This window comes from Crocuta crocuta, unplaced genomic scaffold (genome assembly GCF_008692635.1).
Source record: "Crocuta crocuta isolate KB4526 unplaced genomic scaffold, BGI_CrCroc_1.0 scaffold190, whole genome shotgun sequence".
Taxonomy (NCBI): Eukaryota; Metazoa; Chordata; class Mammalia; order Carnivora; family Hyaenidae; genus Crocuta; species Crocuta crocuta.
This window is the reverse complement of record NW_027527955.1, coordinates 4,747,951-4,765,879: the sequence shown is the minus strand read 5'-3', so window position 1 is coordinate 4,765,879 and position 17,929 is coordinate 4,747,951. Positions and strand designations below refer to the sequence as shown.

The following is a 17,929-nucleotide window of genomic DNA, read 5'->3' as shown; positions in this document are numbered from 1 at the left end:
AACCACCAAGCTTATTTGACTGCAAAATGCCTTCCCACTACTCATACATGTCTGCTTCCCCTCCCAACCCCCACGAAAGAGCATTCATCCTCATCTCAAGGAGCATTAGGGTCCCCAGCACACAGCCTGGGAAGTACTACACCTGGGTAACGATTCCCTTCTTGTTCTGATTGCTTTGTTGTTCTTGCTTATCATCCTCGTCTGTAATAGTTCCAAATTCCATGCTTGAAAAGTAACCTGTTGCTTTAATTGCAGTTCAGAATGAAGTTTTACTGCCCAGGCTGCTTCTCTTTCCAATTCCAACTTTCAAATTCAACAGAGAATCTCCAGAAAGATATTAACTGTTGCAGCCCTTGGTATGTGTTGATTTAACCTTTCCCTTTTCTCAGGGCAAAAAGTTAAGCTACTTTTTCCAGCCCCCTTACCAGCAGAAATATGTGCAGTTCCAGTGTGAGGGTAGTTGAGTTCCTTCATGTCTTTGCTGTGTTCCCCATGGATGCATCTGAAAACATAGCTCTCCGAGTTGATGGAGCTGAAAGACGGAAACAACCTGGGGCCCTGAGTCACTGTTTAAAGCAAGTACACAGGCAAGCTGGCCAGCTTGTTTTAAGCCACTGGAATTTGGGCCTTACTTGTTATTTCAGCATAGCTTAGCCTAAGCTGACTAACCTAACAATCCACATAATACAGGATCCACAGGAAGACGTCCATTCTGCAAAGCGTCTCTCACAAACCTAAAAGCTTAGCTCTATGCTGCTATGGTAAGAAGGCCTTTCTCCATCTCCTGGAATTTAGGGAAGAAGTAGTATCTTCCATGACGAATGAGCGCTAGAAGTCTTCCTTACACTGAAAAGTCCCTTTCTCTGCACCTATTTCCTGCCTACCCACTACCCCCCACCCAGTACCCTTGCTCCCTAGCCTGAGTTCATTTTGCTTTGGTCTTACCTTTGTTTGTGCTCCATGAGTACAAACAATCTTGAGTTAATCATTGTTTCTGGTGGGCCTTGATGAAGGTGTTCCCCGACCATTCTGCCACAAAGCCAAAGCTTTTTTTTTTTTTTTTAAAGGGATCAAAGAATAAACCCTTCCATTAAAAGGGCTTTTCTCTATGCATTTCAAAAGCAAGTATGATTTGTGATAGATCACAGTACATGCAAAATAAAGCTGTTTTTGCTCATTAAATGGAAGCTTAGGAAGACCTCCTTTGAAGGCAAAAATCTTCCCTGTAAAGCAGATGGAGAAATATGTAAAGGCCAAAAAGATAGCAAAGCCCTAGATCTGTCTCTCAAAAAGCCACTGTACTCCCAGTTCTCATCTAAGAAATGCTTTTTGTTTCAAGATCCTAATGAAAGTTTTCCTTTAATGTTCTCGTTTCTTATGTTACAATAAATGGAAGAATTATGAAGAGAATGAACTTTATACGATAGTACATTGATACCATCTACTCTTACCTTTGTTGCAAAAAAAAAAATTTAATGTTTATTTATTCTTGACAGAGAGACACAGAGAGAGGGAGAGAGAGAGGGAGAGAGAGAGGGAGAGAGAGAGATAGAGAGAGAGAGAGAGAGAATGAGCAGGGGAGGGACAGAAAGAGAGGGAGACACAGAATCCAAAGCAGGCTCCAGGCTCTGAGCTATCATCACAGAGCCCAATGCAGGGCTTGAACCCACAAACTGTGAGATCATGACCGGAGCTGAAGTCGGATGCTTAACTGACCGAGCCACCAGGCTCCCCACAACTTTACCTTTTAATCTCATTTTATCCAAATGTACTTCGCAAAGTTTTATACTTCTCAGCAATATCACTTTATAGTGGATTAAATTGAGGGCTAGTGACTGTCTATAAAAAGAATAAAGCATTCATTCATTCAACAAAATATAATTGAATCTCTAGCATGAAACGTGTTACTAGGAATACAGGCATGGAATGTATACTCTAGGAGGCAGACAGATAAGGGCAAACAGACAATTAAGAGCCAGTTGTAGTGAGAGACACTTACCCTGAGGCTGTTGGGGAGGTAAAGCCAAAGACTGGTTCTGAAAAATCACCTCAGAGGTAGCCAAAAGGTATTGGGAAGTGGGAAATGTTTTTCAAAGACAGAGTAGTCTGTGTGGGAGGAGGGAGAACATGGCCTTTTCAGGCCACAAGTAACTTGAGGGGTTAACTAAAGCAGAAGCTGTTAGTTAAGGATGGGCAGAGTCTGTCTAATGAATGCCCCTTATTTTATCCCAGTGGTGATGAGGCATTGAAGAATTAGATGCAAGAAAGTGATCCCATCAATTTCACTTCAGAAACTCTGGAAATGGAAAAGGAGACTGGAAGAGTCATTAGGAGGTTGCTACAGGGATGGATCCATTTGAGAAATGATGGGGGCTCAGCCGAGGCAGCAGGTGGATGAGGAAAGAGCTGGATGCAGGCATCAGGAAAACAGCCCCTATTATGTCTTATTTCTGTGAGAAATTCTAGTGTGACGTATCATCTCAACTTTAGGCACCTTTCCCAGCCCTTTTCTTCCCCTATGTGTCAGAAGTGTCACATCAAAGTGTTCGTTCTAAACAGATATGTCAATCTTCTGCCTTCCCTGGCTCTTGCTTTTAATGCTTGAGGAGGAGGGATAGGGTGAAGGCTGAAATGAGATGCTACCCCGTTATTGTAAAGGCCTAAATCCATATCACCTCTCTCTGGGGCCCTTGGTCATCCTATGGACAGTGTCATTCTCAGTGCAGCTCATGACCAACCTTCAGATTTCCTGCCCAAGTGCCATCAAGTTTAAGACACATAAAAAAGTGGATTCTTGTTGGCATTTACATTTTGAAGCATTACCGGTTTGCCACAGAACCGGGCAGCGTCTCAGATAATTGAATCTGGTGTTTCCCAAGAGATGACACACAGCATCCAAAATTTTACGTGACTCACGTTCAGTAATTGTATATTGAGATGTGTATTAGAAAATATATAAGTAGCTTATCCACATCCACTATTAAGAAATGTTACTGTTCAGAAGTGGTTGGTTTAAAAGGTCAGTCATTTTAAAGGAGATATTTAGATAAGAGAGAGACAGTAAAAATGGATAAGTAACTCAAAATCGACAAAGACTGATCCGATCAAGCTCTGAGTTCGTGACGGGATTAAAGTCAGGACACTGAGTAAAATGCCCACCGGCAACTGAAGGATTGTTTATCCGCCCTGAATGCCCTTCTCCCAACACTTACAGTTCAACTACCTCTCTTAGGCCTTGGCAGTAAGAGTAGGTGTGTTTTCTCCATGTTTCTTCTCTTCTCTCACCTGCTGAAAACAAGAATTCAGTGGGGGACTCCAGGGGAGGGATGGTCATGTGAAAACAAAAGCCCCCTTTTGCCTCATACACACTGGAAAGTAACAGGAGAGACAAAGCTTCAACGTGGTGAGCCGCACAGGTTTGGGGGCGGTTAAAGCAATCAACTTACCCAGTACCGCCAGCGTCACTCAGTGAATAGCCAAGTTGGAGTTAGGACCCCGGTCTCCTAAGGGTCTTTGTGAAGGACAAATTCCTGGGTGGAAAGAGAAAGGCAGTACTGGCTTTTCACTGCGTTTATCTGCCTCTTAGTTTCAATTCTTATAAAAGAATAAAAGCACATTTTTAGATGACAAAAGTTTGAAACAAGTTGTCTTAAAGACTGACATACTCAACTCCACAAACTGGTATCTGGGTGTAGTTCTCTCTCACTGTTGATTAAACTGAGGAGAGAAACCCCTTCCGTGTAGGTTAAGCTTAGTCCGTTAAGCCCCAGCCAGCCCCATTCCCTCTCTCTAGCACCTGTTCCAGACGTTTCTCTGACCGCTTATCTCCAGTTTGATGTGGGGCTGCTGCAGCAGAGCAGGGACCCCGAAAGCACTCTCCTTTTATTTTGGGGTCTGTAACACAAGCATCGGCTGCTTGGAGAAACAAGGGGGTACAGAAGATAGACACAGCTCCTGCAGCTGGAGGTTCTAGAACCCAGGCTTCCACCGTGGGGTTCGAATATGATAACAAACATGTCCCAACCCACTGTCTCCGTGAGCTGAGTCTGGGCTTTACCAGAGGGAGCTCAGCTGTTCTCAGCTTTATGTACTATATATGCACTGGCCGTGCGATTAAAAGGTATCCCACAGGGCCGTGGGCATGTATATAACAACTGCAGCCTAACAGCAGATTCCCTGCTGAGGTTGCGGCTTTCAGTATCTTTCTCCCTTTGCCTACCAACCAGTGGCGGGAAAAGTTGGGTGTCTTGGAATGTGACAGTCCATGCCCTGGGCATAAAAGATGGGAGGTCGGCATGGATGTTCCGTGGAGGATGCCTCTGCAGGGAACTCGATGCTGCAGGGAAAGAGCAGTCAATGTGAAGATCAGCCGTGGGGGAAGGTGGGACATGTAGGACAAAAAGTTAATATGATTATGAATCAGTTGGGAATATTTACATATTTGTAGCCTGCGGCTGGAACTAAATGGTAACCAGCCAACATTCCACTGTGTTCACTGCAGTGTGTGAATAGCCACACCAGTCACCTGGTTGATCAAGTTTAAAGGTAGCAAATAAACGGATGATAATAATATCTTGATCGATGTAAGCAGGAAACCTAGTCAGTGAAGGAGACGAGTGAAGGGGGGAAGGAACTAAGGAGAAGCCAACATGTGGAGCCCGGGTGAACACCTAGCCCACAAGGTGAATAGGACCCGGGCTCAGTCAACTAGCTGCCTCGGTAAGCTTCATCCTCAGGACAGATATTCCATCCACAGATCCTGGCTTGACTTGTTTTAACTTCTCTGTGTTACCTACGGTCTCCATCCATAGTCTCTTGCCTTCATGCCTTTCCACCTCTGCCTCCTCCATCATTGCGTTGGCCATTCTGTTATTTTAAGAATACCGTCAAGTCCACAATCACTAACAAAAGCTGTTTATTATTTCTAAGGGAAAGTCCTCCCTGAGGTAAAACTGTAACGGAGCAAACCGTGGGGTTTGCATGCTGGGCCTTGCAGGAGGCTAAATGGGGTCCGAGCCATGAGCCCCAAGGAGTATGTCCCATCCCCTCAATCCGGACACACGAAACAGAAAGCCTGACAGTATCTAGGCAAGGCCCCTCTCGGCCAAACTGTGTGGGTTTCAATTCCAAGATTTTAGTGCTAAATCAGGTCTAGAGGTTTTAACTCTCCGCTGGGACAGGTTACTGGGATGACACAAACACCAGAGCAGCTTGGGTATATTCGGTTTCCTTCTTGGGCTCCTGATAATGGGTGGGCAGATGTGGTCCCCATTGTCCTTTCTCACGGCCCACTTCAACAAGGGCCCCTCCTTTTGTGGGAAAGGCCTGAAGCCACAGGCCAAAGGACCACAGAGACAGATAGGTGTGACACTCACACATCCAAAAGCCCTGTCCTGACCAATTTCCTTCACTGGCTGGCAAGTAGTGGGTGGGGTAGGGCAGGGAGAAAGATGGGGGAAAACCAAGAGAACAGATAAACCCATGGTATATTCGTTGTATGTTCCACAATGGTATATAAATAACTAGTATTCTACAGATAACATCAAAATACACAACGGCCTAAAGCACGTATCACTGAAGAATATGCAAGATAGTCAACAATCATTAAATTTTAAAAGGATTATTGTTTATGTATACATTCTTGTGAAGTATAAAAACACTGTGTGACCAACACCAAATCGAGGGAAGAAAAAGAATGGAATGAAAGGAGGGACACAGTAAATGAAGGCTGCTTCTCTCTCTAGGCTGGCTGGGAAGTCTACAGGCGACAGTTGTATTCTAGTTTTAAATAGAGTATTTCAGGGACACAAAAAAGTAGTAAGACAAGCAACTTAAAGCTGAGAACGAGTTCTTTGCAATTGGGGTGTGTGTGTGTGTGTGTGTGTGTGTGTGTGTGTGTGTGTGTGTTGGGGGCTGGGAATAAGTGTGTGCAAATCGCTGGCAGCAAAGAACATAAGAATTATGGGTTCAGGGGCACCTGGGTGGCTCAGTTGGTTAAGCGTCCGACTTCGGCTCAGGTCATGATCTCACGGTCCGTGGGTTTGAGCCCCGCATCGGGCTCTGTGCTGACAGCTAGCTCAGAGCCTGGAGCCTGTTTCAGATTCTGTATCTCCCTCTCTCTGACCCTCCCCTGCTCATGCTGTCTCTCTCTCTTAGAAGTAAGTAAAAACATTGAAAAATTTTTAAAAAAATTATGGGTTCAGACCTCTACGTCCCATAGTGTGGTTTTGTGACCCAAAGTCAGGGTTAAATTTTGGATCCAGGTTAGCAACAAAATCCTCCTTTGTAAAATAATTCGTAACGAAGGCCTATTTCTCAGGTCTCCTCTGGCTGAAGCAACACATTCGAGGACAAGAATATCGCTAGTGAAAGAACATGTTGATTTGTCAGGATTCCACATTGCTGCAGTTAGAGACAGGCGTGTTTCCCAGGGAGCGGGTTAGCCCGTGGAAACTGGCAGAGAATGAGAGGAAGCTTCCCTGGCCAGGCCCGCAAATTTTAAGGCCCGAAAGGGACAAACACGGCACTTCTGCCACAAAAGACTTAAGCTGGAATTGGCCTCTTCCACTGTCCCCTCCGGAGGAGGCCGTATTATGGCACACTTGACATTGCATGTCTGTTATGCCGCCAAGTCCACAGAGTACGCGGAAGGGTCAGCGCATCTATGCAGTGAACAGAAAGGTACCCGGTCGTAAGTTAGAACGTGACATCACATATTGCTGATTATAGAACATGAAAACAGAGAGCTCAGTAGTGATATAGGTCCCGTACCCCCTTAGTGAAACTCATGCAAAATAAATCACAGAATACTTAGAGAAGTGTGGATTTCTTCGGTGGAACCCGACATGGAGAGACCTGGAGAATGTCAGAATGTCTATCTGCAGAGGGAAAAGAAGGCAATGCTAAAACCTTCTTAGAGTTTGTGGGTACTTAAAAAAAAAAGTCTTCCCAAAATATGTAAAATATGGCTGTATTTCTGTATTAATGATTTCATTAGAGCTTGAAAAAAGTAGTATTTGGAGTTAATTTCATCTACTACCATTTTACCAAAACATATCTGGGTCTAATCTTTTCTATGTAAAGGGATCCGGAAAGCAGAAGTTTCCCTTCCTTCTTGCCTCCACAGAACCATCTGGACTGAGCCCAGGGACAGCCTAGAGATGGGGGATGGGGGGGCTGGGCACATAGCACAGAAAGCTCATGTGCCTCCAGGGCCTACTGGTTTGACATTTATCAAAGTTACATTTCAATCCCCAATTAAGTACCACCCTGCATCAGGTCAAGTGTGCTCTTGGTTTTCCTTCCCATCTTTAAAAGAAAGTTGCAACAGGGGCGCCTGAGTGGCTTAGTCGGTTAAGCGTCCGACTTTCACTTAGGTCATGATCTCACGGTTCGTGGGTTCGAGCCCCGCGTCGGGCTCTGTGCTGACTGCCAGCTCAGAGCCTGGAGCCTATTTCAGAGTCTGTATCTCCCTCTCTCTCTGACCCTCCCCTGCTCATGCTGTCTCTCTCTCTCTCCTAGAAATAAATAAAAAAAATTTTTTTTAAAATAAAAAAAAAAAAGAAAGTTGCAACACATGTTTGGTTGGTTGGCTGTTTTTGCAGGTTCCCTCCCCGAGCACACTGTGGGAGTGCCGTCGCATGGGGCCAGAGAGGGATGTGCAGTGAGCATAGGATAACTAGAGCCATGGCGGAGCTTAGCACGGACTTCTCCCGAGGGACGATGAAGAGGCGTCAGCGTCATTATTCTGAAGTCCCACCCTGTTGTGAAATTTCCTTTTTCTACCTCTCTGAGCATCTTCTAAGGCTGAACTATATGCTTGATGGGTGACTAAATCAAAACCGAACACAGACATAATCTACAAAATGAGTGTTATATCCCTGCATTAGAATTAAATGTAAGTCACCCCTCAGAGGTACCTGACCACACTCAGCCCTCAACTCACTGGCTTTACTCCGTAGGGCCCATGAGGGAAGCTGGCAGAGACAGTGCCCGTTTATATCCCTTCACTCAACTGTCTGAGCTTGGAGTTCCTTCCCTTGCCCATTTATGGGCAAAAGTAAAGAGATAGGAAGGAAAAACTCTCGGGGTAGCCATTTACCAAACACGAAAATCTCTGAATTCCTCAGAACATTTAATCCTAACAGGAGGCCAGATTTATGAACCCAGCTTAGGAGAACCCTTGAAATAAAAGTGACATGGAGAATGCCCCCCCACTAAAACTCCAGGCAAGCACATGAACCATCCTGATTAGTAAATGAGTCTAACACGTGATCATAAGGCAAGTTGTTTGTTTATTCTTTATAAAATATTAGCTGATAGTACAAGCTACCAAAGTCTAAGAGAACCTAAATACATTTACGTTTTTAAAAACATGTCAATATTGTAGCAACACTACAGGAACCTATAAAAGTTAAGACGTATTCTGTTGATCTGGAGGTTAAGTTCTGAAAGTGCTTCAGTAGGAAACTTATTGCAGAGCGAGAATTGCAGGCGGTTCCATGAGAGACACATGCATGTACCTGAAACGAGACCCAAAGGACTTCAGTGTTGTAAAATTTCGGGCCACAGAAAACTTTCCAGTAGTTTCAACAGAAAGGAAGAAAGCTCCCTGACTGCATCTACAACACCCTGGCAAATTATATATCTGGGCCTCTGATTTCCTTGATTTAACATGCCAGCCTAGTACCATAGATCTGACTTGTTCTATTTTTAATTCTGACATTCCTATAACCTCTTAAAGCTTTAAATTAGTAAGCCTAGATAAGAAAATTTCCGAAACTTACTTTGAAGCCTTATACTTCTCCCTAATTGCTTGCTGAGGTCGATGGGGTATATCAAGGCATGCTTTATGCAGCTCACTCAGGCAAGGCACAATTTCATTTAATGAATAACCTGTAAATGCAGCCAGGGTTTCTGGCTAATCAAGACAAAAGAAAAAAACTGCATCATATAACTTCATAGGATTATCAGACAGCTGAAGATTAAACTATGAAATAAAGGAAATTAATCACTTAGGAAGTATCCACATTCATCTCAAAAGAAACTGTAATCCTCCTTCAGTGACTTGAGAAGTAAAATATTAGGAAGAACGGCCAGAGTTCTCAATTTGCTCACACTGTATATTTAAAATGCTCAGTTTGGGGCAGGTTACTTTTCCTCTTCCCTCCTGAGCAGGGTTTTTACTGGTCCCTAAAGAACCTCTACTTACCAACACCGTATTTACATAGAATATGAAAGATTCTTAGTGAAATGCAGGATAGTAAATAAGTATTCTAGAAAGTAAAAGTAGATCCCCCACTTCTTTTAGCACAAAAGTGAGCCTTCAGAAGCAAATCAAGGGGTCCATTTTCTTTTTTTCTTTTTTTTTTAATTTTTTTAAACGTTTATTTTTGAGAGACAGAGCATGAGTGGGGGGAGGGGCAGAGAGAGAGGGGGACACAGGATCCAAAGCAGACTCCAGGCTCTGAGCTGTCAGCACAGAGCCCGATGCGGGGCTCGAACTCACAACCATAAGATCATGACCTGAGCCAAGTTGGACACTCAACCAACTGAGCCACTCAGGCGCCCCTCAAGGGGTCCATTTTCAATCTTGCCTCTTGGACCAAGAGGCAATACTGCCTGCTCTGTTTCCTTGAAAACTTGCTGCGATCTTCTGCCCATCCTAAGTGGATCCAGCTTGTTTTGCACACCGAGGGGAAAAGTCAACAATTTTTGCTCACCTTGCATGAGATGGCATTTTGCGGTTTCCAGGCCTGCTTCTTTTGAATAAGCATGCCAACACTGTCTCCTTGACTTCCTGCAATCTCTACTCCGAGTCACTGAGTCAAAGGCATAAAGGCTGAGCTGCAAGACTCAGTGGCATGTTGTAATCTGCTGGCCAGACAACCAGCTCCTTGTTAAACTAGCTCTTCCTCATTCTAAGCCTTGGGAGTTACTGAACAGATTCTTACATGGGCCTTGAATCTCATCTAGAAAGAAGTAGAATCTTACCCACAAGTGCCTGTTCACAGTATAGTTTGCCAGGCAATAAGCTGCTGCAGCGATCAGTGAAGGAAGATATTTCAAGAATGGGTCAGCTTCAAGTAGACTCAGTTCTGCTACGTACTAAGCACAAAGAGAAAATCTCAGTGGAATTAGAAATCTGACTAAGGTTAAAAGTAAACCTAGAAATGTCAAGGGAAAAAAAACTGTCTTCTCTTTGTTCATCTTCCATATCTAATGATAAGCAGATAGAAAAGGATGCTCAAAATTATTTACTGGGTTAATAATTGCTATGTCTGTCCATAACCAGAGTAACATTTATGTTGTAGTAAATATCAGTATACAAGTATTTGGTCCACTTGCACAGTATATATGATAGGTTAACTTATCTTATACTAGTACTACAGACTTATGCTAGTCGGGTAAAGTAGCACTGTTCTGGCCACTGGTGTGGAAGAGTCTTTGGCCGATGGCAAAAATATGACCATACTGAAGCTATTAATTTGTCAGGCAAATGCATTCAGTTCAGAGGCTAGAACAGTACCTGTGAGAACTTGTTAGATTAGAAGGAACATACTGGGAAATTTATACATATATCCGTATTACTTTTTGTGTAGCATATACATACCGGATATACTAGCTCATCGTGGTTAGAACCAAGTTTTCCAAATCAATACGTCAGTGCCTTCAACTCAAGTACTACAAGCTCAGATGACCAAATAATGCTTCGCTACTTAATACGTTAGGGTAAGATTAGAGCCAAGTCAAACCACATTTACTTTGGTCCCATTCTATGAACCTAAGAAGAGGTACTGCTCACGTGTGGTCTGTATCCGACAAGGGGACAGCTTCCAAACTAAATTTCTGTAAGAGCTGGGTGAGTAGACAATCCGTGACTACCAACCGTGATCAACTGTCATGTCTCATAACCATAAATCATGGTTCTAAGATTAGCCCCCTTCCATCACTCAAGTTTTTTTCTGAGCCCAAGACAAAGAACTGAAAAGGAAGGGAGAACTGAGGGATGACTGGGAAAGACTACTTCTTCCTCTCCTTGGCTCCCAAGTTCCCGGCAGTCACGTGGCCTACCTTGGCCAGGTTCTCAGTCCTGATGCACACTACTTGTCTCCGTAAGTACTGGAGGAGAAACTGGTTGGTAGTCGGCACTGTCAGATCAAAAGTCAGGACTTTCAGGAGCAGGTGTTCCATTCTTAACAGCTGTCGTTTTGTGTAAGTGTCATCAGTTATATGCACAAACTCGTCTACTTCAGGTGGATATATTTCTTCATATTTCCTGCGAAAGGTAAAGAGTTTTGGGGAGTAAAGCTTGGAACCTGTGCTATCACAACCATGCCTCTTGTGTGGCCCTCACAGACTTCTTTAGGTTTTATCCACATATCCACTTAAGTATCACTAAATGGTCCTGGCCGGGACAATATTAGGAGCTTGGTGCCAGAACCGGAATATGAATATTACAAGGATATGTTGTACTGCTAGGAACAGTAACAGAAACCATTTCCAACTGAGGATTTTAGGTGTTGGCCTCTGATTTGCTGAAAGATTCTGAATGACAGACACACAGATAAAGTCCTCTTAATTCCAGAGACCTCACTCACTCATCTTGTGGGAAAGAAGGTTAAGTTGCACACAGTGGTTGAGCAAAAATTCCTTAGATCTTAGGTCTTTAAAAAGATCATGTTCAGAACTCCCTAATGAATTAGCAAGTGAGGCTATGTATCATGAAATAATGATATAATTTCATTATTACCAACTTTTGCTTTTGTTTCTCTTTCTGGAGGGGAATTTTGGCAAGTTTCTAGGCATTATTAACTAGAATATCTGAGACAAAAAGAATAAACTATCATCCACCACAGGTCACCTAATTAAAGGCAGCTCAGCCACAAGCCAGCTCTTTTTTGTACACAGTGAGGTACTGTTATGAATGACTGATAGTATCAAGGATGAGCTGAAATCATTTATTCATACGTAACCGAATAAACTGTGCTATTACTAGTCATTTGCTAGGTCACGAAGATGGTTTTTCCATAACCAAAATCTTTTTGTATTAGAATGTAGTCAAAAGACCATACTGCAAAAGTTAAACTGGATCTTGAATTGAGCTCATGGCTGCTTCAGTCACGACACTGAACTTGTTGCTATAAATCTTAAATATTTGAATTGAAGAGTGAAAGTGTGTTAAGATTCAGTTTCTCAGTAAATACCGTAAAAATGATGATATTTTATCAGGGGAGGTATGAATAAGCATTAGCTATCAAGCACTGCATTTCTTGAATAAAAGGAAATGAAAATCAAGTGTTTTGACAGGCTACGGTCTTACATTATTTAAGCTGAAAGAACACTTACGAAGCTAGAAGAATCGCTGCGGTTCCTACAAGCTGTAATTTCCCTCTCAAAACAGACATGCAGGAAAGAAACCTGTCCAAGAAGTTCACGGCCAGGTAGAGAGTCTCTGCTCGAAGCTTATACTCTTCGCCGACCTCAACCAGCCAGTCCACCAGAATTGTTCGCATGCCTTCTGTGATGTCTGGCTGCTTCCTCATGTAGTGTGCTTTGGGCCTGTGTCTTATCTATGTGGAAAAAGAGTTTTGATACTTAACCCGTTGTTGCTCTATCATAAAGATCACTCCACAGTACAGTGGCTATTTAAAAAAAGAATCTTGCGAGCAAAGGCTAGGAAGAAACCAATCAAGAGCCAAATAAATGTTTACTATGGAAGAAAGTATAAAATGCAATTAGGTAACAAATAACTTAAAGGAGGGGTGGAAATACTAATATGGCTTATTCCTAAGAGTGAAATACTTCATGTACAAACCCTCTGAGTCATGGAGAAATAGTCCAAGTAGTTGCTACTTGCCTCACAACTTTATTTTTCATAGATTTTCCAGTGTTTAGATGCCATAAGAATGCTCTTGGTTATGGCCAAGAGTTTATAACTATCTTATTATTAAATGTTTGGGATGCTAGAAATTGAAATCGAATTTGGGAAAACTCACTTCAGCTTCTCTAAGGTACTGATGAATTTCGTCAGCATATTCAGTCACATTTATCACATCTGTACCAAAATCTGATGCACCGTCAGACTGGGAATGGAGAGATGGGTCTACCAGCATAGGGGAAACTGTGGGGGTTCAACATTATCAAGTAAGACATTGAATTTAAAAATTCATCCCAACCACTAACCCTCCCCAGGCAGCTGTGAAAATAAGTCATTACTTCACAGGTTTCTCCTGCTAGTTACATACTATCGAATGCTGTAGGCAATTACGAACATAGGGTACCATCAGCCGTAGGTGAGTCAGATTACCTGTGCTAAAATCCAGCAGGAAGTGAAGGTCTGACTTGAGTGTGCTGGTGTCTACCTCATACACCTCCTCAAATGCCATCCCATCTCTCCCTGTGCAGCTGTCTCTGTCTCCCTGCTCAGGCTCATCCATGTAGATATCAAATCCTTGCTTGGCTGGCACTTGGACCCCGTAGTCAGTGAGCACTTTCTTACCAGCTGGAGGAAAGACATTTTCTGATCCAGATAAACACCTGATTGTTGTAATCCCCTAGAAGAGCATTAAGTTTTTTGTTAGAGGTCAACCCCAAGATTGTATAGGTGATGTAAGCCTGGGTGACTCAAACCAGGAGGCTGGGAAGATGAGAGGAGGCTTAAATATCTAGGTCTGCAATTTAATTTCAGAAAATGAAGTTATGAATTCTCCCTTATCTTTGTCTACATCTGACATTTGGGAAAAGAGCTACCTGTAATCTGTCATCTTCCTCATGTATTTATCAAAGGGGACTCAAGATTGTAGAAAAAAGAGAAAGCATAGGTTTCCTCCAAAATGATATAGGTATTGCAGGGGGAAGAAGGGGTTTGTTAATTCCCTTTCATACTTGTAGCCTTACAGGAGTTCATAAGTACCCAGCAAAGCTCTCAACACAGTCAATGAGTTCCTGTAGTTTTCCTCCTTAAATAGCCTTTAGTCAGTAAGCTCCTCTAAAGTTTCCATTTTATACTCCATTATTTAGAAACATGATCATTTTAGGGGCGCCTGGGTGGCTTAGTCGGTTAAGCGTCCGACTTTCGCTTAGGTCATGATCTCACGGTTCGTGGGTTCGAGCCCCGTGTCGGGCTCTGTGCTGACTGCCAGCTCAGAGCCTGGAGCCTGTTTCAGTCTGTGACTCCCTCTCTCTCTGACCCTCCCCTGCTCACGCTGTCTCTCTCTCCCAGAAATAAATAAAAACCTTAAAAATTAAAACAAAATCAAAAACAAAAAAAAACATGATCATTTTAGAAACTCATACTACTAACTTCTCTTACAAAGCCATAGAATCTTTTGTATGACATAACATAATTACCCTGGGGAAATCTCTCTCTCAATCACTTCTCCCTTTTCTTTATCCCTGTAGCACTAGTGTGTGACCCCTCCAATGAACAAGCACATTACGGTGAGTCATGTTAGGCCTGAAGGTCAGCTGAACCAAGGTAGGTGGCCAAGGTTTATGAATCTGAGTTATATTTATGCAAATGTTAGTAAAATGTAAATACAGTAGCTAGACCTATTTATAATTAATCTTGGTGTTTCCTTTTGAGGTTACTTTCAAGTTAGTATGTGTTTTCCATAACTTTCCCTTATATCTCCAAATTAAATACCTGACTTATTTATGTCTAGTGAGAAAAAAAAAAAAAGACTCCTTAAGGTAGTACTAGAAAAAACGACAACAACAACGGAATATATAAAGGACCAAAATCATAAGTTACTAGAATCATGGCTCCAAGTTACTACCAAGTTTGACTTTTGCTCCAAAGATATTTGTATGTGGGATGAGACATATATTCATTAAATAAATATTTACTGATCATATACTATGTACCAGACACTGTTCTATGTGCCCAGAATTTAGCAGTGAACAAAATGTTCAAGAAGGGTTCTCCTCATGGAGTTCATATTCTAGCCCAGAGGATGGGGAAAGACAGGACCTATTACACTGGCTGGTGTTAAGTGCTTTGGAGGCGAAGAACACAGGGAAAAGAGACTCCTTGCCATTTTAAACAGTGTGGTCAGGGAGGGCCCTAATGAAGAGGAGAGAGTTGAGCAAAGATATGAATGAGGTAAGGGAGTAAGTCACAGAAATGGAGGGCGGAAGTGCATTCTGAGCAGAGGGAACAGCATGGGTAAACGCCCTGATGTTCAAGTGTGTCTTCGAGACACAGCAAAGAGCAGATAGGGCAGAGTGAGAAGGAGAGTAGTGTAGGTCACAGAGTCAGAAAGAAAAGAGAAGCCAGATCAGGTAGGCCTTACCACAGACCATTTAAGACCTCTACTACTCAGAAGTGGGAAGCCACTAGAGAAGCCATTGGGCAGAGGAGTGGTATGATCTATGTCTTAATACGACCACCCTGGCTGTGTATATGTATAGAGAGCAAGCAAGATGAGTAAGATGACCACTTATGAAACTTGCAAATTCTCAGTGAGACACAATCGGGATCGGAAGCAGTATAACAGCAGTAAAGACTAAGAGGTAGAGATTCCAGATGTTTTAAAAAGGAGAGCCAGAAAATTTTTCTGTGAAAAATTTCAGAAAATTTTCTCAGAAAATTTGATGTGAGGAGGGAGAAAAAGAGTCAAGGATGACAAAGGTTTTGGGGCTGAATATTAAGAAAGATGGATATTCCATTCACTGAGATGAGGAAGACTTTGGGAACAGTTATTTGGGGCTAGGGTTAGTGTGTGGTCTTGCACAAATTTGAGATGTCTATTATATGATCTAAGGGAAGATGTCAAGTAGACTGCTGAATACGTGAGCCTATAATATAGCTAAGAGGTCCAGGCTAGAGACAAAAGTGTAAGTCATCACAGATAGATGGTATTTAGTGCTAGGAGGCTTGAGAGATTGCTAAGGGAGTGAGTGGAGATTCAGATCAAATACCAAGCCCTGAGCATTCTTTTAGAGATTGGATAAGGAAGAAACAGGATATTGAGGCTGATAGGCCAATGACCTAGGGGGACAACCAGGAGGGAGTAGTGTTCCCCAGGCTGAGTGAGAAGAAATTATTTCAAGAAATAAAGAAAAATCAACTATGTCAAATGTTGCCAGCTAACTCAAGTAAGGACAGGACTAAAAACTGAATCAAAAGAGAACAAGAGAAAAATGAGAGAGAGAGAGAGAGAATTCATTCAACAAATACTTGCCGCCTACCCTGGTCAGGCATGGTTCTAAGCACTGAGAATACAGCAGTGAACCTGATATCCCACTTCTCATCCTGATGGACTTTATAGCCTGGCAGGATAGACAAACTGTCAAGAATTATTGCTATAAAATGAGTAGTCACTGCAAAGAGCTGTGAAGTTGAAAGGTTTTTAAGATGGAAAAAAATTACAATATACTTGTATGCTTGAGCTTAACCTAGTAGACAAGACTGAGGAGAGAAAGAAGAGTGACATCCTAAGGTTTACTGCACATGGGGGGGGGTCACCTTGCATAAGATCAGGGACACATAAGCCATACAGCAGGATGCAGACCGCAGAGCACACTTTTTGAAGTAATTTAGCCTAGCCTTATCCAATCCGGATTCTAACACCATCTCCAATGAACACAGCAAAGATTTTTTCAAATTGCTCAGGCACAACCTAGATCAGTCTGAACACCACTCTGATCTGGAGGAACGCCAGTCCCATAATCTATTTTGGTGCATCAATATTTCCTCTTAACCCAGTGCTTAAGTGGCTTTACATATACTTACAAGATTTGAACAGTTCCTAGACCTATCTCCTTGATATTGGAAAAATAATAAAATAATTCACTATTTCTAGCTGGAAAGGGGACCAAAGTGATCTTTTTTTTAATAAATTTTTTAAAATGTTTTTTGTTTATTTCTGAGAGAGAGAGAGAGAGAGCGTGAGCAGGGGAGGGTCAGAGAGAGAGAGAGAGGGAGACAACAGAGTCTGAGACAGGCTCCAGGCTCTGAGCTGTCAGCACAGAGCCCGCCGGGGGCTCGAACCCACGAACTGTGAGATCATGACCTGAGCCGAAGTCGGAGGCTCAACCGACTGAGCCACCCCGGCGCCCCCAAAATAATCTTTAACAGAATCAATATCCCTTACCGTCCAGATCTCAGGGCTGGAATACTCATGGGTATTTGTTGGTAAAATTGCAAGAGAAACCCACCTCCCCCCATGATGTAATAGCCCTTCTCAACAACCAGGTTCCGCCGCAGTTCTCAGTCATTACCTGGCCACAGAACCGCCTGTACTGCCCATTCTCAGTTAGCACCCCTAGCACTGTTCTTTGGGGGGGATCCTGGCCGAGGTGGGCTCTGGTAATCATCTGACACCCATCAGGACCTCCAGGCACTGGAGCTAGAGTTACTTGGCTCTGGGAGCCGCTGCGATGCATACCCTCAGTCTCCACAGGATGCAGCTATCAGAGGAGAAACAGACAAGCCAACAGTTAGTAAGCTCTTCCACCACGGGCTTCAAGCATGTAGCGAATGTCTAGGAGGGAGAGCACTAAGATATATGACTTTCCCTGCAATTATTGGGGCCGAAAGGAAGGGCATGAGCCATGATCAAAGCTGCTTTGAGCAGTGACTTGAGTCTCTCGAGGCTTTCTTCCAAGCCCTGGTGTGACGGCTGGAGCGAGAGATGAATCACGACAGACCTCCACGCCAGGATACTAAGCCCCGCGTTAATCGAGAGTCTGAAACTACAAGCTCGAGNCCGCGATGGCCGGGGCCGTGGAAGGGACTGTTTCCGTGAGCCCGTTCTTCCAACAGCCGCTAACTCCCCCCGCCAACGTCTTTTCCCCGGCCCGCTCCTGAGAACCTTGGCTCGGGAGAGCGACGCGGGGCCCTCGGGGGGGCGCGGGCCGCGCCCGCCCGCGTCCCCCGCTCACACACCTACACTTCCTCCCAGAGAGAGGCCGAGAAGCGGCG

General features: G+C 43.4%; 1 protein-coding gene across 1 annotated transcript; it reads right to left on the bottom strand.

The window, feature by feature from the left end:
* Positions 1–8,274: 8,274 nt before the first annotated feature.
* On the bottom strand, positions 8,275–17,921 carry CCNA1 (cyclin A1). The gene is made up of 9 exons (XM_077752651.1): positions 17,894–17,921; positions 17,227–17,415; positions 13,310–13,556; positions 12,999–13,123; positions 12,349–12,572; positions 11,074–11,278; positions 9,994–10,107; positions 8,787–8,920; positions 8,275–8,522 (listed from the first exon to the last, which is right to left on the bottom strand). The coding sequence occupies exons 2-9, from the start codon at positions 17,389–17,391 to the stop codon at positions 8,471–8,473; spliced, it is 1,266 nt and encodes a 421-aa protein (XP_077608777.1). The 5' UTR covers positions 17,392–17,415; positions 17,894–17,921; the 3' UTR covers positions 8,275–8,470.
* Between the last annotated feature and the right edge of the window lie 8 nt (positions 17,922–17,929).

Coding starts and splice junctions, on each gene's coding strand:
- CCNA1 (XM_077752651.1), bottom strand. CDS start 17,391: ATGCATCGCAGCGGCTCCCAGAGCCAAGTAACTCTAGCTCCAGTGCCT. Junction 12,573..12,998: donor AGTACCTTAGAGAAGCTGAA/GTGAGTTTTCCC, acceptor TTTTCCACATAG/ATAAGACACAGGCCCAAAGC. Junction 8,523..8,786: donor GAGAAGTATAAGGCTTCAAA/GTAAGTTTCGGA, acceptor GTCTCGTTTCAG/GTACATGCATGTGTCTCTCA.